A 27,973-nucleotide genomic window follows, 5' to 3' on the forward strand; every position below is an offset into this window, starting at 1 on the left:
GAAAGAGACACAGGCAATTAGCACAAGCAAAACATTTTCACTTGATAAGTCAATCTGGGCTGTTTTTTTCTGCCCTGTCAGCAGTGTCTGAAAACAAAGGAGACACAGCAGCCCCAGGAGACAGCTTGTCTGCCCAACCATTTTTCTGGGAGATCTCTTAATTTGTTTTAGAAAGCACATAGCAAACCTTCTAGGTGTCAAAATTTAATATGCCACATTGCACACGGCAGCAGCTGACACCCTGGGACCTGTGAAAGGCTATACCAAATCAGTGTCTTTGGGGAACATATTTCTATACTTTGTCTCCACCTCCCTGGTTATCACAGCAATCCCTTGAATAGGCAATAAGACCTGGTCTTGTTTTGAGTGATTTGATAAGCAGTTGATAAACAACAGTTCATTAAGCTCTTGAGGTATATAAGCCACAAGGTTTCCACTGTATCCCTGCATTTGGGGGGTTTGACAGCTCCCTGCTCAGCAGTCCAGGAGTCACTGGAAGATGTTCTTGAAGGCAAAAATACTTTTTTTTGCTCTGAGTGGTTTTCTAAGAGTAACAACAGGCTTTGACATTGGATTATCCACAAAATGTGTAATGATACCCAAGGAGTTGGACATGTGCCACAAGATTGGGTACTCTGAAATGAGGCTTCCCAACCTCATGGGACACACAAGCATGGCAGAGGTCATCTTAAAATCCACCACCTGGCAACACCTTGTGCACACAGACTGTCATCCTCACGTGAGGACATTCCTGTGCTCCCTGTATGCACCCATCTGTTTAGATACGTAAGTACCACAGCACAATACAAAACTCTAGCCTTTATTTTCTGGAACAGGAATCAAATTAAATGCATGTTTATCATAATCTAAAGGTGATCTCCACTTTATCTGAAATAATTCTGTTAACTTTTTTGTACTCATTGGAAAGAAAATTAGTGAAAACACGTTCCACTTCAACTTAGTTTGCTTTGGAAAGATGCATGCTGTCATCAAAGAATATAATGTTTTATATTGTTACAGCTGAAATTTTGTTCTTGTTAATTTAGAGTTAAAGCACCTACTGCAAATAGAATAAGGCTCCCACTGATTTTATCAGGTCATAAAAAGAGAATTTTTAAAACTGTGACTTAATGCTGAAAGCACAGTCCACTGCATATACAGACCATTTGCATGTGTCACAGCTACTGCTTCTAGAACCGTATCATTGCTGAAGGCTGTTAAATATCAGTGAAGACCGTGTACTTTGCACAGAAATCACTGTTGCAATAGTTTTTGTTATCACTGAGTGAGTTTAACTGATTCAGCCTGGTATTTCCTCTGGCAACAGGTTTATCCATCCTTGTAGGAGTATGTGTGTTGCTGTCCGTGACAGCTGTGCCCCTGTGCTCGCCTGCCACGGACACCCCTGGCCTGACACTCTGGACTGTGATCGATTCCCTGCAGATGAGGACATGTGCCTGGCATCTCTTACAAAGGAATATAAATACTTGCACAAAGGTAGCTGGAAGATGGCAGAGGGGAGAGTGTCTGTACTCGGGGTTCCTGGGAATTGAGGAGATACAAGGGACACCATTCCCAGACAGTCTGTGATGTTGTAAACAGAGTTGTGTCTATCCGTACCGCTTCACCCTGCTTGTCCAGATGGGAAGGGAAAGTGCTACTGCAGTGTAAGCTACAGCAGACCTAAGATGATGTAAAACAGCATTGCTTCAAGAAAAAAAAAGTGTAGATAGTCTATGCTTAGATAGTGGAGGAAGGCAATTATTGCCCTGCACACCTATGGGCAGTGTCATACCCACGACAGCACATTGTGTTTGATTTATTTTGAGGTCTCTTTGTAGACTTATCAGCAGCCTTTATCACAGATAAATGTACATATACAATGAATTGGTTTGCAGATCAGCTTAGAAAAGTTGTAAACCTGAGTTATCATTACATTAATGTTCAAATCTTCAAATGCACTCAGGCTTATTAACTTCTGCAGAAAACTAGGAATCAGTGGCTGCTAGCACACCTGAATTTGTATATTCAAAGTCCTAGTACAGCTGCACCCAGAGTCACTGATAGAATAAGCCATCTAACCCCTTTCCCTCCTGCATAATTGTATTTAAAATACTGTATTTGTAACTGTATTTTATGTTGATAATTGAGCTTGTCAGTCTGAACAAGGACTGAATGGACATAGAAAATGAAACTCCTTTTCATCCCTAGCCATGTCTTCAGAGAACTGTAGACTTTCACAATATCACTGACCAATTGTGTATTTTCTTTGTCATCCCTGTGGTTAAACAGTGAGTTCTCAGCTTTTACAGCAGACAAAAAATACAAAAGATTCTAAAAAACAGTAATTAAACTTTGTCATTTTTTACCAGTCCTACCAAAGCCTGCCTGCCAGGCCTGCCCAGCAGTGGAGGAATTCTTTACACACAAAAGGGTTCTTGAAGTTTTCTGTGACAATAACTTTGGTAAGTCTTTAGTCCTAATGTGGCTGCTGTAACAGTTGTCCTTCTAAAATGCTTTAAAATTAGGACAAAAAAGTTAACTGACAGTTTCCACTGGAATTTCAAAGTCTTAATCCTAAGAGTTTGGCTGCTGACTAAACTTTGGGATATTAGAATACTTTCCAATCAAAAGATGAGGATTTATTCTGCATGAAAGATTTATTCATGATCTATATGACAACCAACCAGCTCTTCTGCTCCTGTCTTGTTGGCTACATTGTAACATGCTTTATGGAAAATATTTCTGGCAAAAGTGGCCAAATAAGCATGTTTGCCTCTTATTAGTGGTTTAAACTGAAAGTAAAGCTTTGGTTGTTTTACCAGTGAACGGCATGTCCTTGTTACTTGTGTGCATGAGCTGTTTCTGATATAAAGCTTACTGAGGAGACTCAGAAAATCATACCAGCAAAAGAAATTCTTACCTCCTGTTGTCTTTTTGGAGTGACAGGCAATACTTTTTAGATTGCCCTAGAAACTTCCTGCAAAGCCCTTTGAAGTCAGTAAAAAGACTCTCAGCCACCTCAGCTGGCTTTGTATCAGGTAGTAGAGAGAGATTTCAAGCTGAAAAGTGTTGGTGGGCTCAAGTGAGGTAGGGAGATGCCTGTAGTCAAAAGGCAATGTCTAAAAGGGTGGTATCAGCAAACATTACTAGCTGTTTTTTCTGAGGAGTTCATTACATGGACAAAGTGAGTTCAGGAGAATTGCTTGGGCAAGCTGGGCAGCCTAATGTTATGAGAGCAATGCCAACAGCCTTCAACATTTAATTATCAAAAAAGTTTAACACACATGCTGATGATAAAAATATATTATTCACCTTTGTGAAAATATTATCTACCATTCCATGAAAGAAAAATCTACTTTCTTTAAAAAAAAATATTAAATGTATACTGCTACTGGAGAAGACCTAGGGCTACTCTCTCAGCATAAATTATTGTAGTATTTTTAAGGAATTATCCTGTTTTCACTGGTAGTGTTCCTTTCTGCATTTGAGTAAACAGAGTGACTTACATATTTCCTTTTTTTTTTTTTTTTCCCCCCTTAGCAGTGAAAGTAAAGCTATCCAAAAAAAGAACAGTATTTGGTGACCAGGAGTATAACATTGAATGCCAAGTGGAATTCATTACCCAAGGCTCACTCTTGCCATATGAAACTCAGAATATGATACAACGGTGGCTGCTCATCAATGAAAACTGTACACAGAGGATGACCCCGACCCACCGTCCCATGGTTTATCTCCTTGTGGGGAATATTGAAGAGGGCACCATTTTAGTTAACCAGGTTTATCGTTGGCAGAGGAGGGACTCCCAGCTGACTCTGGCCACTCAGAAGTGGAGATACCATAAATGCTTGTAAATAGTTACCCTATAATTTGTAAAAAGATTATTATACTTCTCGTGCCAAGCCTATCTTGTAAATAGGAATGTACTGTAAGTGTAATGTAAAGACTTAATTTCCTTTTAAATTGTATTATAAGTCGAATTTAGACCCTAGTGTTATCAGGCCTCTTTTCTGTAGTGTTCCAGCTATTCACATCAAGTTTGAAAACTTGGCCAAGCATGTATAAAGTTTTCCTTGAGTTATTGCAAAAATATGTTGTAATATGTGCAAAAACTGACATAAAACTTTTTTTTTTGTCCAGCTGACTACCTTTAATGTATGTTTCCATACCACCCACTCCAACATTTTGTCGAGTTACCTAAACTTTCCCTTGCTTAATGCTTCATTAATCCACCTCATTTTCTCCCATTAGAGCATTTTAAAAGAAGGCAGCCCTCTGCTGGTCGCTTTTGCTGGAATCAAAGTGGAATAAATAGGAATAACTAACTGTAAGCACAATGCGATTTGCCCCAGCTACAGGAAGATTTGTCTACTGGGCAGCATTTTACAATGACAGAGCTGACAGCATCTCCGTGGTAAGACCTGAGAGCACAGGCTAAAAGCAGCTTTTGAGACTTTTTGTCCTGACATGACCATCTTGAACAGTACATGGTTCAACTGGAATCTAGATCGGTCCCCCTACTGAAAGGTGCCTTTTCATTTTCAGACACATTAAAAAAGCCAGTGCAGAATCTTTGCCAGTTGGCTAATTGGACTGCAGGGAGCTAATGGAGTGGTAATATTAAAGAAATGTGGAGCATTACAGTAGCTGCTTGGTTAGAATCCTCATTGTCAGTGCAATACACTGACATTAAAGGCCACAAAAAACATGGATAGAACTTTAATTTTATAAATAAATCTGACAGACCCAAGTACAAGTAATTGATATATATATTAGAAGTTATTTCACTAACGCAGTGTCTATTATGGTCGCATTTTCTTGAAACAGGTATGGGAAAATTTTACAGTCAAAAGCTTTTTAAAAGTCACATTTGTAAGCGGTCTGGATTCCTTCTAAGTCCCCAGAAGGGCAGGTTTGTGTACATGCTCCTGAGGACACCTGCTCTATCACCTCCTGCCATGAACTGGAAAACTAGTAGAAAGAGGGGGGGGGAAGTTGAAACAACTTCTATTCAGTTTATATTGTACAATGAAGTCACTGCTTAGAAAAAAAAGTAGGTTGTTCAGAAGCTCAGTTGATTTGATCCTGCTGAGTCTGTGCGGGTCCCTGCAGGGCAGCTGGCACAGGTGTACAGCAGCCTGCCAGGGCTCTGCACAGCCCGGCTGCTCCGGGGCTCCGCGGGGACAAGTGCCCCTCGGAGGAGCTGCCGGGGAAGCAGCAGCGCCCGGGCCTGGCGCGAGGGGCGCGGGGTCTGCCTGCCGAGAGCGAGGCCGTGTCCCTGCACAGGTGGAGCAGCCACTTCTCATCAAGTTGTTGGTTTATGTCTCCTCACCTTAGAGGGTACCATGGAGCCCAGGGTTGCGTTCTGTTTGGTTCTTCTCTTGGATTTGTTCTGTACTAAAACCTCAGCAACGCCTGTGCTTGAACTCTCCTTGGCACGAAAACACAACCCCGGCTGCCAGCCCTGCTTCAGGGAGCTCGGGCACCGGGGAGGGGCCTTCCCGCACAGACGGTTCCTCCCCAGGCTCCCCTCCCGCCACACACCGCGCCGAGGCGCCGAGAGCCGAGAGCCGAGCCCCGCGCACCCGCTGGGCAGGCCCCGTTCCGCGGCGGGGCGGGGACGCGGCTCGACACGCCCCGGGAGCCGAGCCGGGCGTTCCCGGCGGCCCAAGCCGGGGCTGCTCGCAGAGGCGTCCGGCTTCCCGCCCTCGGCACCGCCGGGGCCGGGCCCTGCGGGCGGCTCCGTGCGGGGGCTGCCCGGGCAGCGGGGCGGGCCCGCGGCCTCCGGGGCTGCGGTGAGGCGGCCGGCGGAGCGGGTTGGTGCCGCCATTCTGCGCCTCGGCTTCTTTGTTTCTCTTAAGTGCCTCTTCTGGGTTTTTTGAAAGACCGAAAACTTTTCGAACACAGCAGGTCCCTGTAGCTGCGGTGTTGGCGGTGTGTATAGAATCCCGGCTGCCATACTTGGTGGTTTTGTAGCTGGAGTTTTCACGAGCAGCTGTTGCAGCGCAGCCGCGGCAGGTGAGTCTGCAGCGGCGGGCTCTGCGGGCCTCGCCCCCGCTGCTGCGGGGCCTCGGCGAGGGCCGGAGGTGCCCGGAGAGGCCGCGGCCCCTCCACCTGCCGCAGGAACACCTGCACCGGGGCTCGGGAGGGCAGGTGGCGGTGAAGCCAGCCTGCACGCATCCAGGTTCCCGGTCTGTGCCGTTGCTTGGCGCTCCTGCCTCGCCCCTCCCGCTTCTCAGGGCTCCTCCTAAGTGTTCTATTCTGCTTTGTTTTTCCTTCGGAAAGTACAAAGTCGAAAGTGCAAAAATCGTCATACAAGCAGATACGCTGTGTATGTCGTATGTTCTCCCTAACTCATACGGTTGTTTTAATGTGTTTTCCTGTGTGAAATACTGCCTTGAGACTTTGGGTTTGTTCCGTCTGTAGCAATGGCTTCAGGAACAGCGCTGGTTTACGATGCGGAGATGACCACTCATAAACTCCTTTGGAGCGAGTAAGTCACTGCCGTCCTTTTTATTGGCAGATTCTTATTAGGACTTCTGCACTAAGTAAACGTAACTCTTGTAAATGTAATTAGAAACGCCTAGAGTGATAGAAACCCTGTAATTTTCCTAGTAATTAGAAAGTCTTTAAAGTTTTGGAGAATTTTTTTTGTTTTGTTCCCAATTCGTATCCAAATGCCATAATGATAATCTGAAGCTGGGTTTCAGAAGCTGTAGGTCTCCAGTCTCATAGGCCTTAACAAGATGTGTTAGCTTTAGGCATCTGAGTAGCCCCCTAAAGAAAGTATTTCAAGGTAGTTAAATTGTTTATAAAGGTAAAGTATCCTTGATCTTAGAAGAAATACACAGATGTACTCACTCAGCTGAAACCCATCAATTGCTTTCAGTTAGACATTGTTAGATGCCACTTGCTTAAACTTATGTAAAGTAGACCAGTACCTTTGTGGAGCCCAGAGTAACAGTCCACTGTTGTCTTCTCTCCCAAACCCACTTCTCTTTCACCGTAGAATCATAGAAACATGGAATGGTTTGAGTTGGAAGGGACCTTAAAGATCATCTAGTTCCAAACCCCCTACAAGGGTAGGGAAACCTCCCACTAGATCAGGTTGCTCAGAGCTCCATCCAGCCTGGCCTTGCACACTTCCAGGGATGGGGCTTCCACAGCTTCCTGGACAACCTGTTCCAGTGTCTCAGCACCCTCACACTAAAGAATTTCCTTATAATGTCTAGCCTAAGTCTCCCCTCTTCCAGTTTTGATCCATTACCTCTTGTCCTTACACTACAAGCCCTTGTAAAAAGTCCCTCCCCAGCTTTCCTGTAGGCCCCCGTCAGGTATTACCTTCATTGTAATCTCCAGATTTTCATTTCAGTGGCTGTAGTTAAGCATTGCTACTTTCAGTGGTGAAAGATAAACCAAAAAAGCGATGCAATTGTGTTTCTTTTTTATTAAAGAAGAATATATATTTTCTGTTTACATATTTTACAACCAATTTTTGGCTCAATTCCGAAACAATAGGTATTTAAAGATTTTCTTTTACTCTCACATGTCCCTTTATGAGGGTAATGAATCCTCTTACCAGCAGGAAGTTAAAAGCTAGGCATTATGAAGTGCATTTGTTAGGTGTGCTGCTATGGTATTGTAGTAATATGATTATTGCTTATTTTTAGTCCTGTTTGTGATATTGAAGTGCCAGAAAGACTCTCGGCCTCCTATGAGCAGCTTAAATGTTACCATCTTCTGGAAAGATGTGTCCGTGTGCCTGCCAGAGAAGGAAGTGAGGAGGAGATCCTGTTGGTTCACAGGTCTGAAGCTTACTTTCATCACCATTCAAATTCAGTGAAATAACAGATCTTGTACCTTCAGGTCATATTTTGCTCCATTTGAAAAGGAGTGCTCTAAGACTCAAGGACTTCCAGTAATTTTAATGTGTCACAGTTAAAGTTGGACAAATAATGTTAAGTATGGTGTAGGTGCTCAAGTATGAAGCTGCTATTCTGCTAAATCCCTATTCTCCACTCTTTGGATTCTTAAGCAATGAGTGTTGATTTCTACATAGGATTAAAAGTAAATTTCTAATAAAAATGGGGACAAAACTTTTTTAAAAGTGTAGAAAAAATAGTATTTCTTTAGAAAGATGATGATCTCCTCTATCTCCCGAGCATCTTTGAGACAGAGTGAGCCAAACAGAAGAACTCTGCAACCAGTTCTGGAGAGGGGAAATATAAGTAGAACAGCAGCCTGCCCATTCTGAAGTCGTGGCAGTGAAGGCTGCTTGGGCGTTTGACACCTGGGTGTGATGATTCTGCAGCCATCTGCAGATGATTCTATGTGTTGCTTGTGTGCTCCTTCACCCTGGTCAGGGAGCGATAAGGGTGGCCTTCTCTGAAAGACAAGGGGACTTGGGGAGCAGAGCTTGATGAGAAACCAGCCAGAGGCAGTGGCTTCGTGGTCAAAGGCACAATCCCATAGTACCCAAACAAGGCAAGCAGCACTGGTCCAGTGATGGTAACCAGATCAGCCATGAGTTTAGACTGCCTGCCAAGGCCATAGTGCCATGGCAAGTCTGAGGTTCAGATAGGGAGTCAGTCCACAGTTCAGGGTCCAGGCCCAGATTAGTGGGGTTCATGTTCAGGTGACAGACATGGCTACACAACACAGCTGCAGTGTAGCCAAGGGTGAGCACCTTATCATAAATGCAAGTGTCAAGAGAAGGAGAGGGAGCCTCTGCCGAAGCAGAGCTGTTCAGAGGGGGCCTCTAAGACTCCTTCTAGCTCTCTTTTAAGGTGACCAGCTGTACTGTCTCTGCTAGTTCTGAACCCAGTAGCCAAACGCCAGGAGGGAAGGGATGCACTCAAGGCCCTGACGTCTGTGATGAGGACCACAGCTAGAGCCTAAGTCATGCTTCAATTTTTAGCTTCCAGGACAGTATTTTTTCCTAACTACATACTTGTTTGTTAGAATGCAATTAGTGCTGTGTACCAATACAATTTATTTTCATAGTAAATATATTGCTGTTTGGGTACAGAAGAGGCTTAATGAGTATTTCCAGTTGAGTTGCTCCTGCTACATGACTGCAGACATATGATTTTACTAAGTCTTGTCTTGATTTCCATAGGTAACCTAGAGGACCTTTCCTTTCTAAAAAACTTGTAGATTGAAACAAATCTGTAACTCCTATAAAAAGGTTTTGTTTGTGTTAGCAGTTACTTATGAGGCTGCTGATGAAGTTAAACTAGTAATTATGTAGTCATTCAGGTACATGTGTTTTTATTCCTGTCAGTGCCTTCATTGTGAAGCCACTGTTTAGCTTGATTTCCATTAGACAGTGTGTCTCATTTTGTTGTGGAATTCTGGTTGCTTTGGTATTGTCCACCTAGAGGAATACATGTGGTCATTATGTCCTGGATTAGGCCACAGATGGGAAAGAAGTTGTGTTCAGCCTACACTACACAAGGCAGGAAAGCAGTGGTGGAGAATTAGAGGAACATAGATTCTAGTGCCCTAATACTTACTGCACTCTTGAACCAGTGAAAAGAGGGAATTAGGATAAGGGATTAATTAAAATAGTTGTTTTCCATAGAACAAGGGAGCACTGGACAAATGTTCTCAGAGGTAAAATTCACACTCTGATGACCATCAGAATCCTAATTCAGTTCTTGTTGGGATGGTGTCTATATGCAGTGTGGACTGCAAAACAGATTGTGCATGATGAACAAAGAGCCTTTTTTTGAAAGCAATTGCTTTTGCCACTGGAAAAAGGGAAGGATGTCATGTACTTAAGATATCCAAGAATCCTTGCTGTCCTGGCTTCATCCTGGCTCAAACCAGGACACTCGCCTTCATTGCGTTCCTTATTTTTTTCTCTATATCCTGCAACTAGTGTTCCAGAGTACCTATTGGACTTGTGGAGTCTGACAGAAAGCCTATTTTAACATATATTCTGTTACTTATCAATACATTTTGCATTAAAAAAACCCACAACTTAGGTCTATTTGCTTAGTTAACTGTTATGTTAATCTCTCTCTCCTCTGCAGTTCAGATCACTTGGAAGTGGCGAAGAGCACCCAGACAATGAATGAAGAGGAACTGAAAAGAGTCTCTGGAAATTATGATGCTTTTTTCTTTCATCCGGTGTGTAAGTTAAACTGCTTCCTTTAGTGGGAATTACAGGTGTTAATACTTTTGCATCTGAGTGGCACTTTTCTAAGTAGGAGAAAATCAACTATGCATTTTTTGCTATATATAAGTAGACTTAAATATATGTATGATGTTATTGCTATTTGTGTCTAGTTTAGTATACTCCTGTAATTTAAATTGTTTTAAGTGTCATGTGGAGTATTCTGTAATTGCATCGTGCCATTATAGCACACTACTCAAAATTTAGCTCTTTTTTTTTATCACTTAGTATCAGTGTAGACCATTAGTGACCTGCAAATAACATTACGGTAACAGTCACTCTTAAATGTTGTGCCAGGAAATAGAGATTAAGTCTTTCATGTTTTGGTTCTGTAAGGTTTCATTGTTAGTTTCAGTGTTATTTTTTCCATGTTATTCCACTAGTCAGCTCAATATATCCATCTCCTGTTTCTTAACTGCTCCAGAAGAACATTCTTATAAAGGATATGAAAATCACAGGTAAACCTACTAGAAAGAACCTTGGAATTTGTGTTGTGAAGGGTGCAAAAGAACATCAGGTGTGATGACTTTAAAACAAGCTGGTGAGTGGTTGATGACAACTAGGAGATTCATTTTTTTCAGAACACATATCGGTGTGCCAGACTAGCAGTAGGAGCAACTTTGCAGCTGGTGGATGCTGTGATGTCAGGAAAAGTGTGCAATGGAATGGCATTAGTAAGGTAAGAAAATCATAGAATCATAGAATGGTTAAGGCTGGAAGGAACCTTAAAGATCATCAGGTTCTAACCTCCCTGCCATGAACAGGGACACCTCTCACACTAGACCAGGCTGCACAGGCCTCATCCAGCCTGGCCTTAAATACCTCCAAGGAGGGAGCATTAACAACCTCCCCAGGCAACCCATTCCAGTGCCTTACTACCCTCATAGTAAAGAATTTTGTCAGGATGTCTAACCTAAATCTCCCCTCTTTCAGTTAAAAACCATTACCCGTTGTCCTATCACTGATCTCTCTGGTGAAAAGCCTCTCCCCAGCTTTCCTGTAGGCCCCTTCCAGGTACTGGAAGGCCGCTGTGAGATGTCCCCAGAGCCCTCCATTCTCCAGACTGAACAGCCCCAACTCTCTCATCCTGTCTTCATAGCAGAGGTGCTCCAGCCCTTGGATCACCTTTGTGGCCCTTCTCTGGACCCACTCCAACAGCTCCATGTCTTTCCTGTGCTGAGGGCACCACAGCTGTACACAGCACTCCAGGTGGAGTCTCACCAGAACAGAGCAGAGGGGCAGAATCACCTCCCTGGCCCTGCTGGCCACACTTCTTTAGATGCGCTGCGAGCGCACACTGGTGGCTCGTGTTGAGCTTCTCATCTACTGATACCCCCGCATCCTTCTCCTCAGGACTGCTCTCTAGCCATTCTCCCTCCAGCCTGTATTTGTGCTTGGGGTTGCACTGACCCAGGTGCAGGACCATGCACTCGGCCTTGTTGAACTTCATGAGATTGTCACTAGCCCACCTCTCCAGCCTGTCAAGGTCCCTCTGGGTGGCATCCCTTCCCTCTAGGGTGTCAACTACTCCACACAGCTTGGTATTGTCAGCAAACTTGCTGAGAATACACTCAATCCCACTGTCCATGTCTCCAACAAAGATGTTAAACAGCACTGGTCCCAATACTGACCCCTGAGGAACACCATTTGTCACTTGCCTCCACTGGGACACTGAACAATTGACCACAACTCTCTGGTTGTGGCCATCCAATTCCCCAGAAATACGTGAGAAAGTCTTCACTTCTCCCCAAAATTTCCTTTGTTGTGATTAACCATATAAAACTTTGTTGTAGGCCTCCAGGTCACCATAGCCAGAGAAATGCAGCTAATGGGTTCTGTTTGTTCAACAATGTTGCTATTGCAGCAGAATATGCAAAACTGAAATATGGTCTGCAGAGGTAAGTGCGTGGTTGACCCTAGAGAAGCTTATTATATGCAAATATGGTACTCAGATGACATTGTGCTGTTCTAGATTAATGTCTAGAGCTTTCTGAGTGTCATGTAACTTTTAGGACAGAAAAACATTATTCATCTGTACCTCCTTTAGATCAAGATGCTGTGGTTCTTTGTTTCTTACCCTGAATGTTTTCTTTTACTGATCCATGCAGAATCCTAATTGTTGACTGGGATGTGCACCACGGGCAAGGAACTCAATACATATTTGTAGAGGATCCAAGGTTTGAAGGATACTTAATTTATTTTTTATGTTAGCTTGTTAAATATTGTTTTCCTCTATAAGGAAAAAGATTTCTTAACTTTCTGAAGCTAGAATCTTACAAAACATTCTCGTTGTTATTTTAGTCTAGCTGTTGTTTTTACTGTTACCAAATAGAGGGAAAATTCTAACAATAAAAAAAAGTAAATTTATTCTACTGTGAAGAATAACAATCAAAATGAGCAATATGACCACTTTGATTTACCAGTTAGGAGATCCCTTGGTGACAGTATTCAGGAAATATCTCTTCTCTGTGTTCAGGAATCTTTTAGTTCAGGTATTGAAATAGCTGGATAAAGCACATGCTTTATATTGCTTTCTGAAAAGCCACAGAATTAGATTCTAGAAAGAAGTCTTTTCTTTTGAAAATGCCTTGTCTTTGTTTTTAAGTGATTGTATACATACAGTATTTTTTAGCAGTTGTCCTAAGTTAATTTTTGCATAAGACTCACTGTACTTAGTTTTGCAGTCCACGGCCCACTAAGATAACTAAGGGGAAAGGACAATTCTATTTTTATGCTTTCAGTCACCAAGTTTAGGATATGAAGTTGGTTTCAGAATATTTTCCTCAAGTCAGAGGGTTGGGTTTTTTTATCTTTCAGTGTTTTGTATTTTTCCTGGCATCGCTATGAACATCAGGAATTCTGGCCATCACTTAAAGAATCTGACTATGATGCTGTGGGTCTGGGAAAAGGAAAAGGGTTTAACATAAATTTGCCTTGGAATAAGGTAAATGTTGTTTACGGCACAACAAAGCAAATATAATAGCTTTCTGTCTCATACATAATACTTTCTGAGAAGTGCGCTGCTTCACTTGCCTTGTGGTTATCTTAGCACAGTGTGCCTCCTTTCTGTCAGTGGAATGTCTGCTAAGAACAGGTCTCAGGATACATGAATGTTTAAAAAAAAAAAAAAAAAGGAAAGAGTGAGAGAGAAACATGTACATGTTTTTTTCTTTAATATCTTGCCTAGGCATCAAAACAGAAGGTGTTTCAGGAGATGAGAAATAATGGTGGCTATTTATGCACTTTACTTAAAAAGAGTTTGTTTTGCTTGATCTCATAAGGTTCCTTTATTTTTCACTTTTGATACTATCTCTCCCTAAAGTCTTTTAGAACCTTAGAAAATTTGTTATTCCAACAGGAAAATATGACCTATGTTTCTCACATTTTGCAGGTTGGGATGGGAAATTCAGATTATCTTGCTGCATTCTTCCATGTATTGCTTCCAACGGCTTTTGAGGTAATTTTTTACTGCTCTGCTGTTTGAATAGCAAAACCAAAGACTACTTCCTGAGTACTTGTTGAGCAGGTGCCATTGAATGTTTTGTAGAAATGCAGTAGCTGTCAGTAGCATGTTATTTCTTCTGGTATAAATAATGTCCTGATCAACTGAATAATATTTATGGAATTCTAGCTTCTAAATAATAAATATAACGATCTGCAACTTCTCTAGCAGGGATGAAAATAGTATAAAAGGGTAATGTCATTATTTATTCAAGTAGAGTCTTTGTATTTATATTCTAGCTGAAAAAACAGCTGAAAATAGTATGGTTGAAATCCCAGTACAAAATTGAAAATGGGACATGAGAATGTGCTACAATTCTCTCTGTTTTGTAACAGTTTGATCCTGAACTGGTTCTTGTCTCCTCTGGATATGATTCTGGAATTGGAGACCCTGAAGTAAGTAACTTGTGGCCTTCATATTGTCAGACATGAATCTTTTTGCAAAGTATTCCTACCTCTTAAATGTCCTGTGATTGCTAGGTTAAGTTCTCTTTGACCAAGCTAAAAATACACGTTCAAATCTTTAAGCTGACCCCAGCTCATTAAATACTACAACAATCATGTAACAACAAACTACCCCATTGGCATAATAAATGCATTGTGTTTTGCACCTTCCTTTAAAGGAGTTGGTTCAGCATTATATTGGGTACAATGACAGGCAAGTGTTCCAGTATTCCAATTCAGACCCATGGCATTCAGATTGCAGGGGGGATGGGGATTGCCAATGGTTTTGAGTCAAGGATTTATCTGTTAGGTTTTTTTTCTTTCTTTCTTTCAGGGTCAGATGAATGCCACTCCTGAGGTTTTTGCCCACCTTACCCATTTCCTGATGCAGTTAGCTAATGGAAAGCTCTGTGTCATCCTAGAGGTAAAAACCTTGGAAATATACTCCCAGGGGAAGGGTCTTTATATTGGAGCCATATAGAGCAAGCTTAGAAGGGAAGAAGTGAAAGTTCTTATCAAAATTATGTATTCTTATAATATTGCTTTTGAGAATGAGGAGTGCAAAATGGCTAAGATTTGACAATGCTCTTACACATTAAAAAAAGTAACAGTTTGCAAACGACACCAAATTGGTGGGAGTGTTGATCTGCTTGAGGGTAGGAAGGCTCTACACAAGGACCTGGACAGGCTGGATCGATGGGCCAAGACCAATTGTATGAGGTTCAACAAGGCCAAGCATTTCAGTCACAACAACTCCAGGCAGCACTAGAGGCTTGGGGAAGAATGTCTGGAAAGCTGTCCAGTAGAAAAGGACCTGGGGGTGCTGGTTGACAGCTAGATGAACATGAGCCAGCAGTGTGCCCAGGTAGCCAAGAAGGCCAACAGCATCCTGGCGCCTGTATCAGGAATAGCATGACCAACAGGAGTAGGGAAGTGATCATACTTCTGTACTCAGCAGTGGTGAGGCTGCACCTCAAGTACTGTGTGCAGTTCTGGGCCCCTTACTATAACAGGGACGTTGAGGTGCTGGAGCATGTTCAGAGGAGAGCTACCAAGCTGGTGAAGGGTCTAGAGCACAAGTCATATGAGAAGCAGCTGAGGGAACTGGGGGTGTTTAGTTTGGAGGAGGCTGAGGGAGACCTCATTGCTTTCTCCAACTACCTGAAAGGAGGTTGTACGGGGGTGGGTGTTGGCCTCTTCTCCCAAGTAAATCATGACAGGACCAGAGGAAATGGCTTGAAATTGCAGCAGGGGAGATTCAGATTGAATATCATGAAGAATTTCTTTACTGAAAGAGTGGTCAGGCACTGGAACAGGCTGCCCAGGGAGGTGGTTGAGTCACCATCCTTGGAGGTATTCAAGAAACATGTAGATATGGCACTTCAGGGCATGCTCTAGTGGCCGAGGTTGTGGGAGTTTTTTGGTGGGGTGTGTGTGGTTGGTTGGGTGGTTGGGTTGGGTGCTGATGGTTGGGCTCAGTGTTCTCAGAGGTCCTTTCCAACCACAACGATTCTGTGATTCTGTGAAATGCATGTGTTAAAAACTGATTTTTTTAACTTCAAATTTTGAAACAGAGGAGCATATGCTCATTGTTAAAAAACCAAACCATATCCTCCACAAATATGATAATTTCTTCTGAACAGTGACTAGTCTCTTACTCTGCATAATCCCAAATAATTAAAATTAATTTAGTGAATAAGCTGCATTATCAATGTTTTTACAAGTATGTCTTACTCCATGGGATTTTAAAAAACCTGTAACCCAAATATACTCCTACTTAATAATGGAGCCCTTACTAAATGATCTCTTTTTTGATTAAAAGTCCCTATGCAAGCTCTTTTTTTAAGAGCTCTTTTTAAAAAAATGAAAAATGTTTCCTCCTTTTGAAATCTAGATTTCAACTCCCTGTTTCTGCTGCATGTTATAAAAGTGGTGGCTTTTCAGGTAAATAAGTGTGTGAAAGAAATGCTAATGCCAACAAGGTCTCCATGAGTGAACTGTTTATGAATTGATTCACTTGAGCTCTGTTCTGCATGACCTTTCATCCATCATCCTTCTTTCCTACCTGTTACAGATATTTCTGTCTACTAGCTGAAGTGCAAGGAAGCATCCTCTTCTAACACAATTATGTGACTTCTCCACAGGTGGTATGCAAGAAGCATATCAGCTGCAGTGTAGCAGTCTTAAATTTATCTCCAGTTGTTCCCAAATTCTGCCAAACCATTAGGACAAGCATACTTTAAAAGTGTCAGGCTGTGGGAGATTTCCCTTGTACAGAGAATTTAGAGGACAGAGATAGTATGTGCCTTCTAAAAAATGTTCCACAAGAATTGTTTCTGTCATGGGTAGGAATGGCAAAGGTATATGCTTCCAGGGATTTCATGGCAAAGTCAAGATTGATTTCCAAAATTAATCAAACCATGATGAAATTAGTTGAATTATGGGGTGCCAGTGAAGTTCAGCAAGTAGCCTTTAACTTTCTGTTTTCATATTGAAAGCCAGTGACTTAGATGTACTTCTGTATCATCTGCCACTTCTGTAAATGCAGATATTTTTCAGAAGTTTAATTTGTTTTCTGTTATGATATTCAGATAGATGTTACAAGTACATGTTCCTTAAGTGACACAAAATATTTTTCCTAGGGTGGATACCACTTAAAGTCATTGTCTGAATCAGTCTGCATGACTGTAAAAACTTTGCTTGGAGATCCTATACCTCAAATAACTGGAGAAATGGCACCTTGCCTAAGGTAAGGATATGAAGAATTTTACAACAACCTACACATTTATCAAAGAGACTAAAGAAATGCGTGCTTTGAACATTTTGCTAAAGCAAGGTTTAATATGATGCTTTATAATATATTATTTTCTGCTTTGGATAACTTGCTTTCCAAAAGTTATCATCCAAGGTACAGTTTTTGTATACTCGTTTCTGAAATTAGTTCAAGTTGTGAGAACTTTTTAATGCCTTATATAATAGTATAGTCTTTGTTATTGGGCCTTGTTAACCTGTAGAGATCCATCTCACTCGAGGCTGAGACAATCCTGCTGTGATTAAGGCAATGTCAGTCAATAACAGCCAGTAATTGGGAAAGTATGTAATTGCAAGGATTAGTTCCCCAGAGCCACTTCAGTTGCTGTAGTACAGCAATAGCTGGAGCTAACCTTTCTCTCATCAGTGAGAGCTGTTGTTGAGCAGAGCCAGTCTCGATAACTCTTCGTGTTTCTGAAATTTGGAGTATCAAGGCCTGGGGTGCAAAAGCTCTCAACTGTGTGGAACTGTACCAAGATAATTAAACTTTGGGCCTAACTTCTTTTTGGGGACAGTAAGATTGTGTTAGCATAGTGGTGAATCCGACCTAGTAAAGCATGCTAAACCTTGGGCCAGAATTGGTCCCACAGCATCTAAAGAGTTCTAAGCAGCATCTTTCTCTCTACCCATCTGTACCATCTCCTCCACATCTCCATGTTCCATCCTCAGTCTCTCTCCCACCTCAATGGTTGTCCCACACTTTTTTTTCTAGCAGTAATGCTCCTCATGCATTTTGGTGGGTAGAAGGCAGCACCTGCCAGTTGGCTGCATTAGTTAAAACTTGGAGCTCAGGTCAGTCAGGGAAGCAGTGTAAATATATACAGGCTGTGGGCAGAGTTGTTTTTTGTAAACTCTGGTGGAGCAAAGCTGGTTATTTTGCTCCCAGTATATCCCATAGCCCCTGTATCACCTCTCTTTCTTATCTACCAACTATAGTATCTCAGATTGCTATCATCCTTACAAAGAATCTCCAAGTATGCAGAATTTGTCCTGGATTTAACATGACCTGCATTATGTTTGTATGAGAGCTAATGAAATAGGTCCATTGGAGTATAGTGCTGCCAATACCAATGATAATGAGAGATTTCAACAAAAAGGATACCAGGGAATGTGACTTGCTTTGTTCCTGAACAGAGAGTAATTTGAGTGACTCTAACTACATCTTTACATTCTGTAGATAAAACCTCTGACAGAACAAAGACAGGTGAAATCCTGCTTTTCCTGAAGTCAGGGACAGGTGTGCTTCCTCCACCAACAGGGTCAGGATTTCACTCAGTGTGTGTAAACGTGTACATACTGTGTGTGTTCTTCGCTTTTCTTTTTTGGACTCTCAAATCTGATCTTTCCAAGGAATCTGCCCCATTGACTCTCATTCCCTTTATCATTCTGTTCTGCATACTTGGAATAGACCGGAGCTTGTTCATTTCCAGCTGGATTTTTTGTTTTTACTGTTTCATTGAGGGAAGTTATGTTTCCTGGAGTTTCATTAGTGCTGATACTGTTAATCCTGTTTCTTTTCTAGTGCTGTTGAATCTATTCAAAATGTGAGAGCAGCACATAAACCCTACTGGAAATGGTTGATGTATGAAGGTAATCAGTCTTCTCTTTCTTCAAGCAAATCTGATTGGTAAAGGGATTAATACAGAAATTCAAAATAATGAAGATTAATACCATTACATTAAAATAACTGAACTACCAGTTATTAATCAAGTGACTGATGAAGCAGTGTGAGGCTTCATTCAAGGCCACGTCTTCACCTTGCTTGAAAAGAACTTCTGAAGATGGCAAACATCATGCCAAAAAAGTAGTGCTTTGGTATCTTTGAGGATGATGTTTTCTGTGTCAAAAATATGGGCATAAGATTTATCATCATTCATGACCTTTCACTAGATTAAAACAAATGTAACAGCACTGAAAAATACCATTTATAGGTGGAAACATTGTAGCTGGTGCAAGGAAATAAATATGCATACTATGACTACAGATGTACTCTTTTTTGTAAATAAGTGTAAATAAATGTAACTAAATATTAACACATTGCTGGGGAATTAATACATGTGAAACCTCTCTTTTTTGTTTTCTTTCCAGACACATCATTTTTACAAAATTTGAGCACCAAACTGCACTTCCCACAGAAGGCTGATCCAAATCCCTCCACAGAAGATGAATCTAAGACAACCAACAAGGATGAAATTGTCAAAGTAGAAAGGTTTTTGGAACGGCACATGAAAAATATTCTATTTCCAGTGCCTCCCATCAAAACAGCAACTGACTCTAAAGGTTCAGCACATCTGCTCCCTGCACCTGTTCACTTAGTGAAGGAAATGGACAAAAACGAGATAAAAGCTCTTGTCAGGTTGGTCCTATCTATTTAATTTTCAACATAATGATGAGGATGAGAGGTCTCTGTACAGACTGTCATCTGACTCTCTGCTGTGGTTGTCTTTTTGGCCTTAGTCTACTCAATTATAACCAGAGTTTATTCCTTTGAAAAGTGAAGACATTGATGTTGGTTATCACTTGTAGCCTTGAAGTCCTTTAAAGATTAAAGTATAATCAGAATACTTTTAGAGAGGCTATTTCAGCAGCCACAGTGCAAATGTTTTAATTTAAAAAGCAGTTTTGCTTGGATGCAAAGCTCTTTGTTTGCTTTTAGCTGAAGAAAATACCAACCTGGTCTGATTTGAGCTCAACTTTTTGTCTTAGAAATTCAGATTTTGACAGAACTGTGTTTCCTAAATATTATCAGACATTTTTGTTTTCTTTCCAGTGCAGAATTGAGACAGGTTTAGACATCTCAAGACTGTCAGGCAACAACGCTGTCATCTTACTGCTAGATTTTTGAGAATGAATATGTAGCATCTGTAGAAAACCGTATACCCTCTCAATACTAACTGCAAAGTATCAATGTCCTCTTCAAAAGCATTATTGCCTGTAATCTAGTTTTTCTTTGGATAATTTATTTTACAGTGGCTTTTATGCAGACCTTGTGAAAGAGGACAGAACTTTGCTCTCTCTTGGCAGTATGTTGGCCATCCTAGATAAAATACTTAAGAAGGAGGTAATAATAAATTGCTTTGATCTTGGAGGGGAGGGGGGAGAGTTGTATTCCTGATTTCTGCTTCCGCTATATTGTTGCTCAGACACTAGTTACTGTGTAGTTCACAACCCCACTAACCTAAACCAGAATATGCTTAGCTACAAAAGTGAGTATGCAGGAAGAGAAAACAACTATTATGGGGAAGTTAACCCCAAGACATATTTCTGATGATCTTTGGGGAAGCCATTGTCCTGCTTTTCTGCAGTCACAGCATAGGAGTTAGTAGGAACATCCTCACCACTCTCAGACATACAGGTGAGCCAGGCATTCACTCTCCCATCTGAAGTGAGCGGGGGTTGGTGTAAAGCACCAGTGAGCAGCAGCAAGGAATCTGAGCAAGAAATGTAAAAAAATTTACTGTCATGGAGCAGAGTTTTGCCTTCTGTCTTTAGGAAAGAGTTTATTTCTGCATTACCCTTCACTTCAAGATGCCATGCTATGTGCAGCTGCACCCACTTACCATTGTTTGTACAACAATTTACTCAAGTAAATTTTGATTTATACAAACACACGTTGCTTAAGTGGAGCTGTTGAAAACACCAATGTATGCTGTGATTCCAAACTGTCATTCCAGTTCAGTATTGTGGTTCTTGCAGGGTCAGGAATGAAAAGAAGGCAGGCTTAGAGGGTGCATGCTTCTGTTTTTGCTTCTCCAAGTTTTTATACATAGAGAAAAACTGCAAACAAGTTAAGAAACCAAAAGATTATTACATCATAATAAATCAGTCTCTCCCTTGGCTTAATGCTCTCTTTAAAGTACCAGACCTGCAAGGAAGAGAACTGCCAGAATCCTCTTTCTTGCAAGCCATCTTCTTGCTGTTGGAAGTCATGTATGCAGATTTTGGGGACAAATTACTAACTATAGACTGCACGTTCCTCTAGGAGAGCCTATAAGTAGATTTTTTTTTTTTTTAAATGGTAACTTGCAAAGAGAAGTAGAAGTTTTCATGAGTTGTAGATGTTAAGCTGAGCTTTTTGTGCTGACAAATACAAAAAGGGAGTGAAGAGGGAGCATGCATTGTTTTTTGCCTAGCTTTCATGATGAGTTTAAAGCACTACACAGCACCAATGAATGCTGGGAGGTTGACTGACTACTGCACTCATATTTTCCAGAAAGGAATAGCTTGCCTAGGTTAAAGGATGAGTCAGAATTAGAATTTAGGGACAACCTCGTTCTCATAGGGTGTGTTTTTCTGGTGCAGTTTGCCTACTGGCACACTGGGTGTATCCAATCTGCAGACTATCAAGAGAACCAGTAAGGATCACCTTCCCCTGCAAAAGCTGATTTTACAGTTGCCTTTCAGCATAGCACCATACTTTTGAAGTAACAGAACAGCTCTTGGGCATAATAATCAAGTAGGGCCTTTCTGTAGGAAATGGATTAGCCCTACTACAATGACTAAGATCCCTTTCATACATCTGTAGCTTTGTTTAAATTACACATGTAAAAAAGTAAAAATACAGTTGTTACAAATAAGGAATTGCATGATCCTATGAAGCATTAATTATTGCTGAATGAAAAATATATATTTTGTAGGTATGCAATGGAATTGCAGAATCACCCACATCTTCTGTTTCTGTTGCTGTTGCACTAAGACATTCTCTTCGTTTCGGATTTCAAAGGTGAATTTATATCTTTTGCATTTGAGGCCCTTTGACAAAATGTGAGAATAAGATAGAAGTGTGTGAAATGTGGCAAATTGCCTTTGAAACCTTCATTTTAAAACAAACAGCATCTCCACACACATAACATTTTCAATATATAGTAATACAATACAATATTGTATATGCCAGCAAAAACCTTTTGCCTTACCAAAGGCAAAACGTTTCTAAGGATGACTGCTGTGCTAGCCTACATTTTCTCTGTGAGACTTTGGTTTTGTCCTGAGGACATTTTCTTGATTTTTTTTTTTTTTTTGTCTTTTCTCCACAGTATTTGTTGAGAGAAAAGTTGTTCATTTGAGCCATCATAAATGTGTTTTCTTTACACTTCTAATGGATCAGATTCAGAAACAATATAATTTCTTTTTATGCATCTAATCTACATGCAAACTCTTTAAGCAAATTGCACTAATTGAAAAAAATAACTTGTAGATGTAAATGTCTGTATATTTTTCATTGTTTTCTGCAGGGTGCTTTGCATCTTTATTGGAGACATGCAAATCATACCAAGCACAGAAGATAGGTGAGGTTTGTTTTTTCTTCAGGGGGTCAGATCCCAAGGGCTTTACGTGTATGATGAAATCTGCACTAAGGAATGAGTCATGAGCTCATGATCATTAAGTCTAGCATGGGACAAAATGTAAAACATCTCCAAATATATCTCTAAAGACAAACTGCTGTCTCTAAGTGCCACTTCATAAGTTTAGTGGTAGGTTTAAAGTATAATCCTTCTATATTAATCAAAATTTAGATTATTTTTTAAAGAGTATTGAAAATATAAAATTATAATTAAAAATTGCCTTCTCTATGTAGGGTGTACCCCCCTAAAATTGCAGGGGTCACATACTGCTGATACTGAGTTCCTTATTGAAAGCCAGCTTTACTTATCTGTAACTTTTTTTTTTTGCCACTTCCCCTTTTTCTTAAAAGTACTTTGCCAATAGTCTTTAACACTCTTTTAAAAAATGCCTTAAAAAGGATTTCAGTTTTAATTGGTGTTTACATTATGGCATGTAGTAATGCAAATAGTTATTTGCTTTTATGTTACAAGTTAATATTTAAAGAATAATAAAAGATCTTTTTATCTTGGTGGAAATTGCTGGTTAAATACTCAGGTATGGTTTTTATTTACAGAAAAATGCTCATGATACATATTTGTGAGAAAGAACAGTCTGTAAAGACCAGCTCCAAGCACTACATTTCTTTAAACTGGAAAGAGGTAAGATGCCCTTTCTAGAAACAAGAGAAAAACTTTTTTAACAGAAGTAATAGAATTTATTTATTAATTCCTAAATTGATGCTAAGAATTACACCCTTCACTGTGATTTGGGCCTTTGAAAATATTTTCTGTACTTGCCCTTGCCAGGGTACTACTCCTTTGCAGATGTTTAGAGTGTATTGGAATACATAGGTTTGAGGAATGAAGGTAGCTACTGTAGTCCATCTTCAAGAAGGCAATTACAGTGCAAAGACACTAAGGAAAATAATAATAATCAGCATGTTTAATATGAAAATACTGATCTATTGATCAGTATCCTGTTTCCTAGGTCAATCAAAAGCTGTTTGAGATTCACTTTACTGTTTTGTTTTATATGTGGGAATATGGTGCCTCACAGTCGTGCTAAACAATTTCTCATTGTTGTTAAAGGATGCTGAAGGAAATGACTTCTTTTCTGCTGTACTTGGATTCATTCTTCCTGTAGCATACAGTTATCAGCCTGACTTGACAGTAATAGCCGTGGGACCAAACCGAAGCCTTGGAATAAGTGGGATTTCTCTGCTTTTTGCTTTGCTACAAGGATTAGCCGAGTCTCGGATTTTTGCGGTGATTGAGGTAAGAAGTAGTGCTAAGTTGTGGTACCTCAGAGTGCCTAGGACAGAACTCAAATCAAGCAGCAGCATGATATGAACTGCTCCGCAGTTCCCAGTAGAAAATACAGGCTGTATCTGTACTGCCTGTCTTTGGTACCTCTGAGTTCAGCATGCCAACAGCCCAAATTTCTCTCTGGCCTGAGAACATGACCAGACAGAGATGTACAGGGAGCTGCAGGCAGCCTGCATGGTTGAGAAGCTGAGGCATGGTCATACATCTGTAGACAGTAGACGTTCTGACAGTTTGCCACAGTTTGGGTATTAACTTCCCTTTCCTCCCGGGTTTCACAGCTCGGAATTGTCAGCTGAAAAGAGACACTTGTTAGTTATATGGCCTCTTTCCATCAAAATGTGATTGAAAGCAGCCCCTTGTCCTGTGTATCATGAAACACTAGATTTCCTCTCTTCTCCCCCAGGCTGTACTTTTATCACACACAGCTTCCCTTGTGTAGAAGATAAATAAAAATGGCACATACCTTTAAGTTAACTTGATTGTCATAATACTTACCCGAGGACCAATCTACCCAAGCTTCATGTTTTTGGTAGAGAGCATGGGAAAGAAAATAGAGAATATATGGATCATTCCCTAGTCTAGGTTTTCCATACACTACCACATTAAGGATTTCTAAATTTAGGAAGTTGGATGCTGTGTCCAGACCAGTGTGTGATAAGTGCTAATGAGTATATCTTCCTTGAATTGGTCTAATCTCTTAAAGAACTCAATTTACAGTCTTGGCCTCTGCAGCATCTTGTAGCAGTCAGTAACACAATTTCTCTGTGTGTTCTGTGAAACAGTAACTTTTGATTGCTTTTGTGCCTTCTAGTTCTTCTTTAATGAGAAACAATGAGTAATTGTCCATGTATCCAATTTTATTCTAATCTGTTTCTCAGCAAGTAGCTAATTAAAGGCATACTATTCATTAAGCTGCCAATTAAGTGGATTTTGACATACTTTATACTGTAGTCTTCTCAAATGTTGTTTTAATTTACGTTTGCTGACACATGAATTGTCTAAGCTAATATAATTTGTACATTGATACAGAGTATACAGAAATAGGCTATTTACACATTACTAATTAGGAGTGTGAAATGGAAAGAATTATTGATATTCTGAAGGGTAAACTTGGAGATAAAAAGCAAGTTAGACATACATATTTAATAAATGACGGAGACTTTTACATTGGTACTCTGCAAGCAGCTCCATAACAGGATTATTTAGTGTGGGGGGATTTTCCCATGTGTGGGCTTGTATTTTTAGAATAATTGAAAAGAGACTTTTATGTTTTAAAAATAGTTACAGTCTTCAAAATAAATGTTAATAATCCTCATAGACTATGGACACCTCAGAATATAATTTATCTGAGCAAAGGACACTGATTTACACTGTCAGGAGTCAAAAATAATGTTTTGATGAAGCAAAATATATCACTATTTTCTACAGCTAGAGAATAAATGATGCATGAACTAAACAAGCTCCTTGCTCCCCTTCCCACCTAACACTTTTCAGCCTTTAGTCCAGCACTGTTTCTTTTCAATCACAAAAGAAAAACTGAGAATCGTTCTATATCGGGGGGGGGGAGAGTTTTACTGGACATAAAATTAATTTACTTTTTTCAGAAAAAAACCTCCATTTTGACATGTTTTTATTTGAAAATTGAAAGCTGCTTATTGCTACTAATACTTGCAACTTAATTACAAAACTAGTTTTAAAATATTTCATGTATTACAAAGAAAGTTTGGTTCCCAGAAGTATTTGTTTTTCTTCTTAAACAGAACACAGAGACAAATTTAATGCAAAGTGTAGCAAAAAGATTAGTGGGTGCTTCCCCACCTCACTTTGGCATGTATGTACCTCCTACCCAAGAAAAAGTAAACAAAATAAAAATATTAAGAGACCAGTTTCAGCAGGAATGGAAAATGCTTCAGTGTTCAGGTAAGTTGTCTGATTTTATCATTAGTTCTTATTAATACATTAAAGTTTCTGGAAAGATTATAAAATACAGCTGGATCCTGTAAGTGGGATCTTAAAGTCAGAGGGAGAACCTTGATCTAATGTCAGTTAACGAAACTGAATGATTTTAAGTCTGTGACTTGAGCCAGAAAGCACCAAATCTCAGCATAACAACTGTACCCTTGGGAACTCTGAATGCTGTCACTCCAAAACTTTAAGCCCCTAATATTTTGGTAGTTTTGTTTCAAAGATGGGTTAATAAGATGTGCACTGGCTCTGATTGCTAACATGTTTTCTGAATATAGAATGGGATAACATTTTTAGACATTTAACTTGTCCACAAATCACTCAACAGTGCTTAGTCATGCTTAAAGTACATTCACAAATAGCTGAGGATCAGGTACTGCATTGGTACTGGAATCTGATCAGGCAGATGTGTGTGTTTTCAAGCATACTTGTCTAGAAACATTTCTCTACTGAATTAACTTTTGATTTTCAGCTGAAAAAGTGATGATAAAGGTGGGCATCTCTCTCTGAAAGCAAGTGCCCTGCTCTTCTGCCAAAAGAAGTGGCCAAGAGCAGTGGTCTGGTTCAAATAACAATGTTCTTATGGGGCTGAGAATTGCAGTATGAGCTGATTAATAACTGTTTTTCTTACTGCTGTTCTTTTCAGTGAAGGATGGGATTTCAAGAAATTGACTTATCTTCAGAATAATTTTACACAGCAGAAGGAAAAGGAAGTGTGTTGCTGTTCATGTTGTCTTTTAAATCATCAGGAAAATAGGTGGTTGCTTTTTCAAAGAATTAGCAATTTTTCAAGCAATTAGCTATTGTCTCCTGTTTTAAAAATACTAAAGATCCATATTTTCAGCTAGAGAATTGTGCTTGCAAATGCTATATTGGCACTAATTATTCAAGACTGGCGCTTGAAAACAACTGCTGTGCTCTTACTGCAAATTGGAGCCTATGTCATGTGTGACATTGTAAAGTCAGACTTGCTTGTGCAGTAGATTGACTGCCTGAATGTTGAAGTCCAGAAGACAGGCATCTGAAATGACCAATCATAACAGCCAAAACATTTTAGTATTATTTCACATAATATCAGAGTGCTTGCACTGCTGCCACCACCACCATTTCCTTGGGATTTTAAAGTTGAACAATGGATCTTCCAGGCTAAGAAAATTGAATTTCTTAATCTGATTTAAGGAATTTTCCTAACATGGTGAAGGAAGAGAAGCAGCTGAAGAGCTTTAGTGTATGCATGCCCTGTGTCACACCTGTGGTGATTAAGTTTGATTTCCTGAACTACACAGGACATGAGAGAAAAAAGACAAATATTTTGTGTATATAAAATTGCAAATACATAATTGAATCAAGTAGTGTAGAGAGGACTTCACTCTGCCTGCTCCTCAAAAGTAAATTGCCTATATAACAAATAAAACGCCCAAACCCTCAGAGGCTTGGGAGTGGCCTCAGGCTGACTTCATGTGAATTCTCCAGAATGAAATAAACATCCCGAGGCAAAATCCTTGGTGTGCCTCGTGTGGCAGCATTCCAGGCACGATGTTGGGCTCATTTTCAAGAGCCCTTTTGTGTGACTGTGGCTTCAATAATGTGACCTTTTGATTTTAAAAAACTTTAAGTTACGTTTATACTGGTGTTGCTACAGGGATCAACTTTACATAATTTGAGTAACGAAGTCTGTCTTCACAGGTGTCTGTAACTGTTGCCAGTGGTGTCCTTCTCATCCACACTGGTTTGCAGTTATTGCTGCATGGGAAGTTATACCCAATACTTAAACATTTTAAAATTAAGTGTCTGTTTCAAAAGAAACTAAAAGCCATGTCGAACTTTTTAAAAAACCAAAGTTGAAGAAAACAATGAGGTTCTGTTTCAGTCTGGAATTTCTTTAAACATGACTTCAAACTCCAGGAAGTATTTACTTTAGATTGGAAACTGAGCAACAGCCAAAGTTTAGCTTCAGAATTTTTCAGAACAGGAGCTTTGTTGGTTTATTCTTTCTCCCACTCTCTCCTCTGGAGGGAGGAAAAAAAAAAAAAGGCAATTCGGTGTTTTCAAGGAAAAAGCATTTTCTCAGAAATACCTCAGCTCGTTCCTTTACCTGCCTTTGTTCAGCTGCATTTGTACAGCGTTTGAATGATACCAGAGCTGTGTTTTGAAACGCATTTTTCTAAGATCTTTATCAAATTTATTAAAATATGAATGATGAGGGGGAAAACGTGTTGCTGTTGGTAGAACCAGTGCTGCAGAGGCCCCAGGGTGCAGAGCTACGTCCTGCGGCGCGGGACACAACACAAGCGCGGGCTGCTCCTTTCTGGGAACAGCCTGTTTGTGTCAACAGCGCCCACGGGAAGAGCAAGTATGGCAGGAATTCTTTAAAATCCGTGGTCTGCCTCAGTCGCCGTGTCCGAGCCGCGGGTCGTACCGCTCT

At 40.4% G+C, this 27,973-nt stretch overlaps 2 protein-coding genes across 2 annotated transcripts; both read left to right on the plus strand.

The window, feature by feature from the left end:
* The first annotated feature begins 499 nt into the window (after positions 1-499).
* On the plus strand, positions 500-3,854 carry LOC127389073 (secreted frizzled-related protein 2-like). Its single transcript, XM_051629225.1, has 4 exons — positions 500-786; positions 1,328-1,497; positions 2,373-2,465; positions 3,544-3,854. The coding sequence occupies exons 1-4, from the start codon at positions 500-502 to the stop codon at positions 3,852-3,854; spliced, it is 861 nt and encodes a 286-aa protein (XP_051485185.1).
* A 1,823-nt stretch (positions 3,855-5,677) lies between these two features.
* On the plus strand, positions 5,678-27,760 carry HDAC10 (histone deacetylase 10). The gene is made up of 21 exons (XM_051618274.1): positions 5,678-6,018; positions 6,427-6,493; positions 7,671-7,805; positions 10,038-10,134; positions 10,762-10,859; positions 11,974-12,078; positions 12,289-12,357; positions 12,998-13,124; positions 13,572-13,637; positions 14,018-14,077; positions 14,460-14,549; positions 16,768-16,874; positions 18,459-18,526; positions 19,025-19,292; positions 19,907-19,997; positions 21,574-21,659; positions 22,168-22,221; positions 22,833-22,917; positions 23,347-23,532; positions 25,344-25,503; positions 26,195-27,760. The coding sequence occupies exons 2-21, from the start codon at positions 6,429-6,431 to the stop codon at positions 26,218-26,220; spliced, it is 2,043 nt and encodes a 680-aa protein (XP_051474234.1). The 5' UTR covers positions 5,678-6,018; positions 6,427-6,428; the 3' UTR covers positions 26,221-27,760.
* Positions 27,761-27,973: the final 213 nt, after the last annotated feature.

This window comes from Apus apus, chromosome 1, assembly GCF_020740795.1.
Source record: "Apus apus isolate bApuApu2 chromosome 1, bApuApu2.pri.cur, whole genome shotgun sequence".
In the NCBI taxonomy this organism is placed as follows: Eukaryota; Metazoa; Chordata; class Aves; order Apodiformes; family Apodidae; genus Apus; species Apus apus.

Excerpts from the sequence above, each read along its gene's own strand:
- HDAC10 (XM_051618274.1), top strand. The coding sequence starts at position 6,429 with ATGGCTTCAGGAACAGCGCTGGTTTACGATGCGGAGATGACCACTCAT. Across the intron at positions 7,806-10,037 it reads GAGATCCTGTTGGTTCACAG|TTCAGATCACTTGGAAGTGG; the intron begins GTCTGAAGCTTA and ends TCTCCTCTGCAG. Across the intron at positions 12,358-12,997 it reads ATATTTGTAGAGGATCCAAG|TGTTTTGTATTTTTCCTGGC; the intron begins GTTTGAAGGATA and ends TTTATCTTTCAG.
- LOC127389073 (XM_051629225.1), top strand. The coding sequence starts at position 500 with ATGTTCTTGAAGGCAAAAATACTTTTTTTTGCTCTGAGTGGTTTTCTA. Across the intron at positions 787-1,327 it reads GCACCCATCTGTTTAGATAC|GTTTATCCATCCTTGTAGGA; the intron begins GTAAGTACCACA and ends CTCTGGCAACAG. Across the intron at positions 1,498-2,372 it reads ATATAAATACTTGCACAAAG|TCCTACCAAAGCCTGCCTGC; the intron begins GTAGCTGGAAGA and ends ATTTTTTACCAG.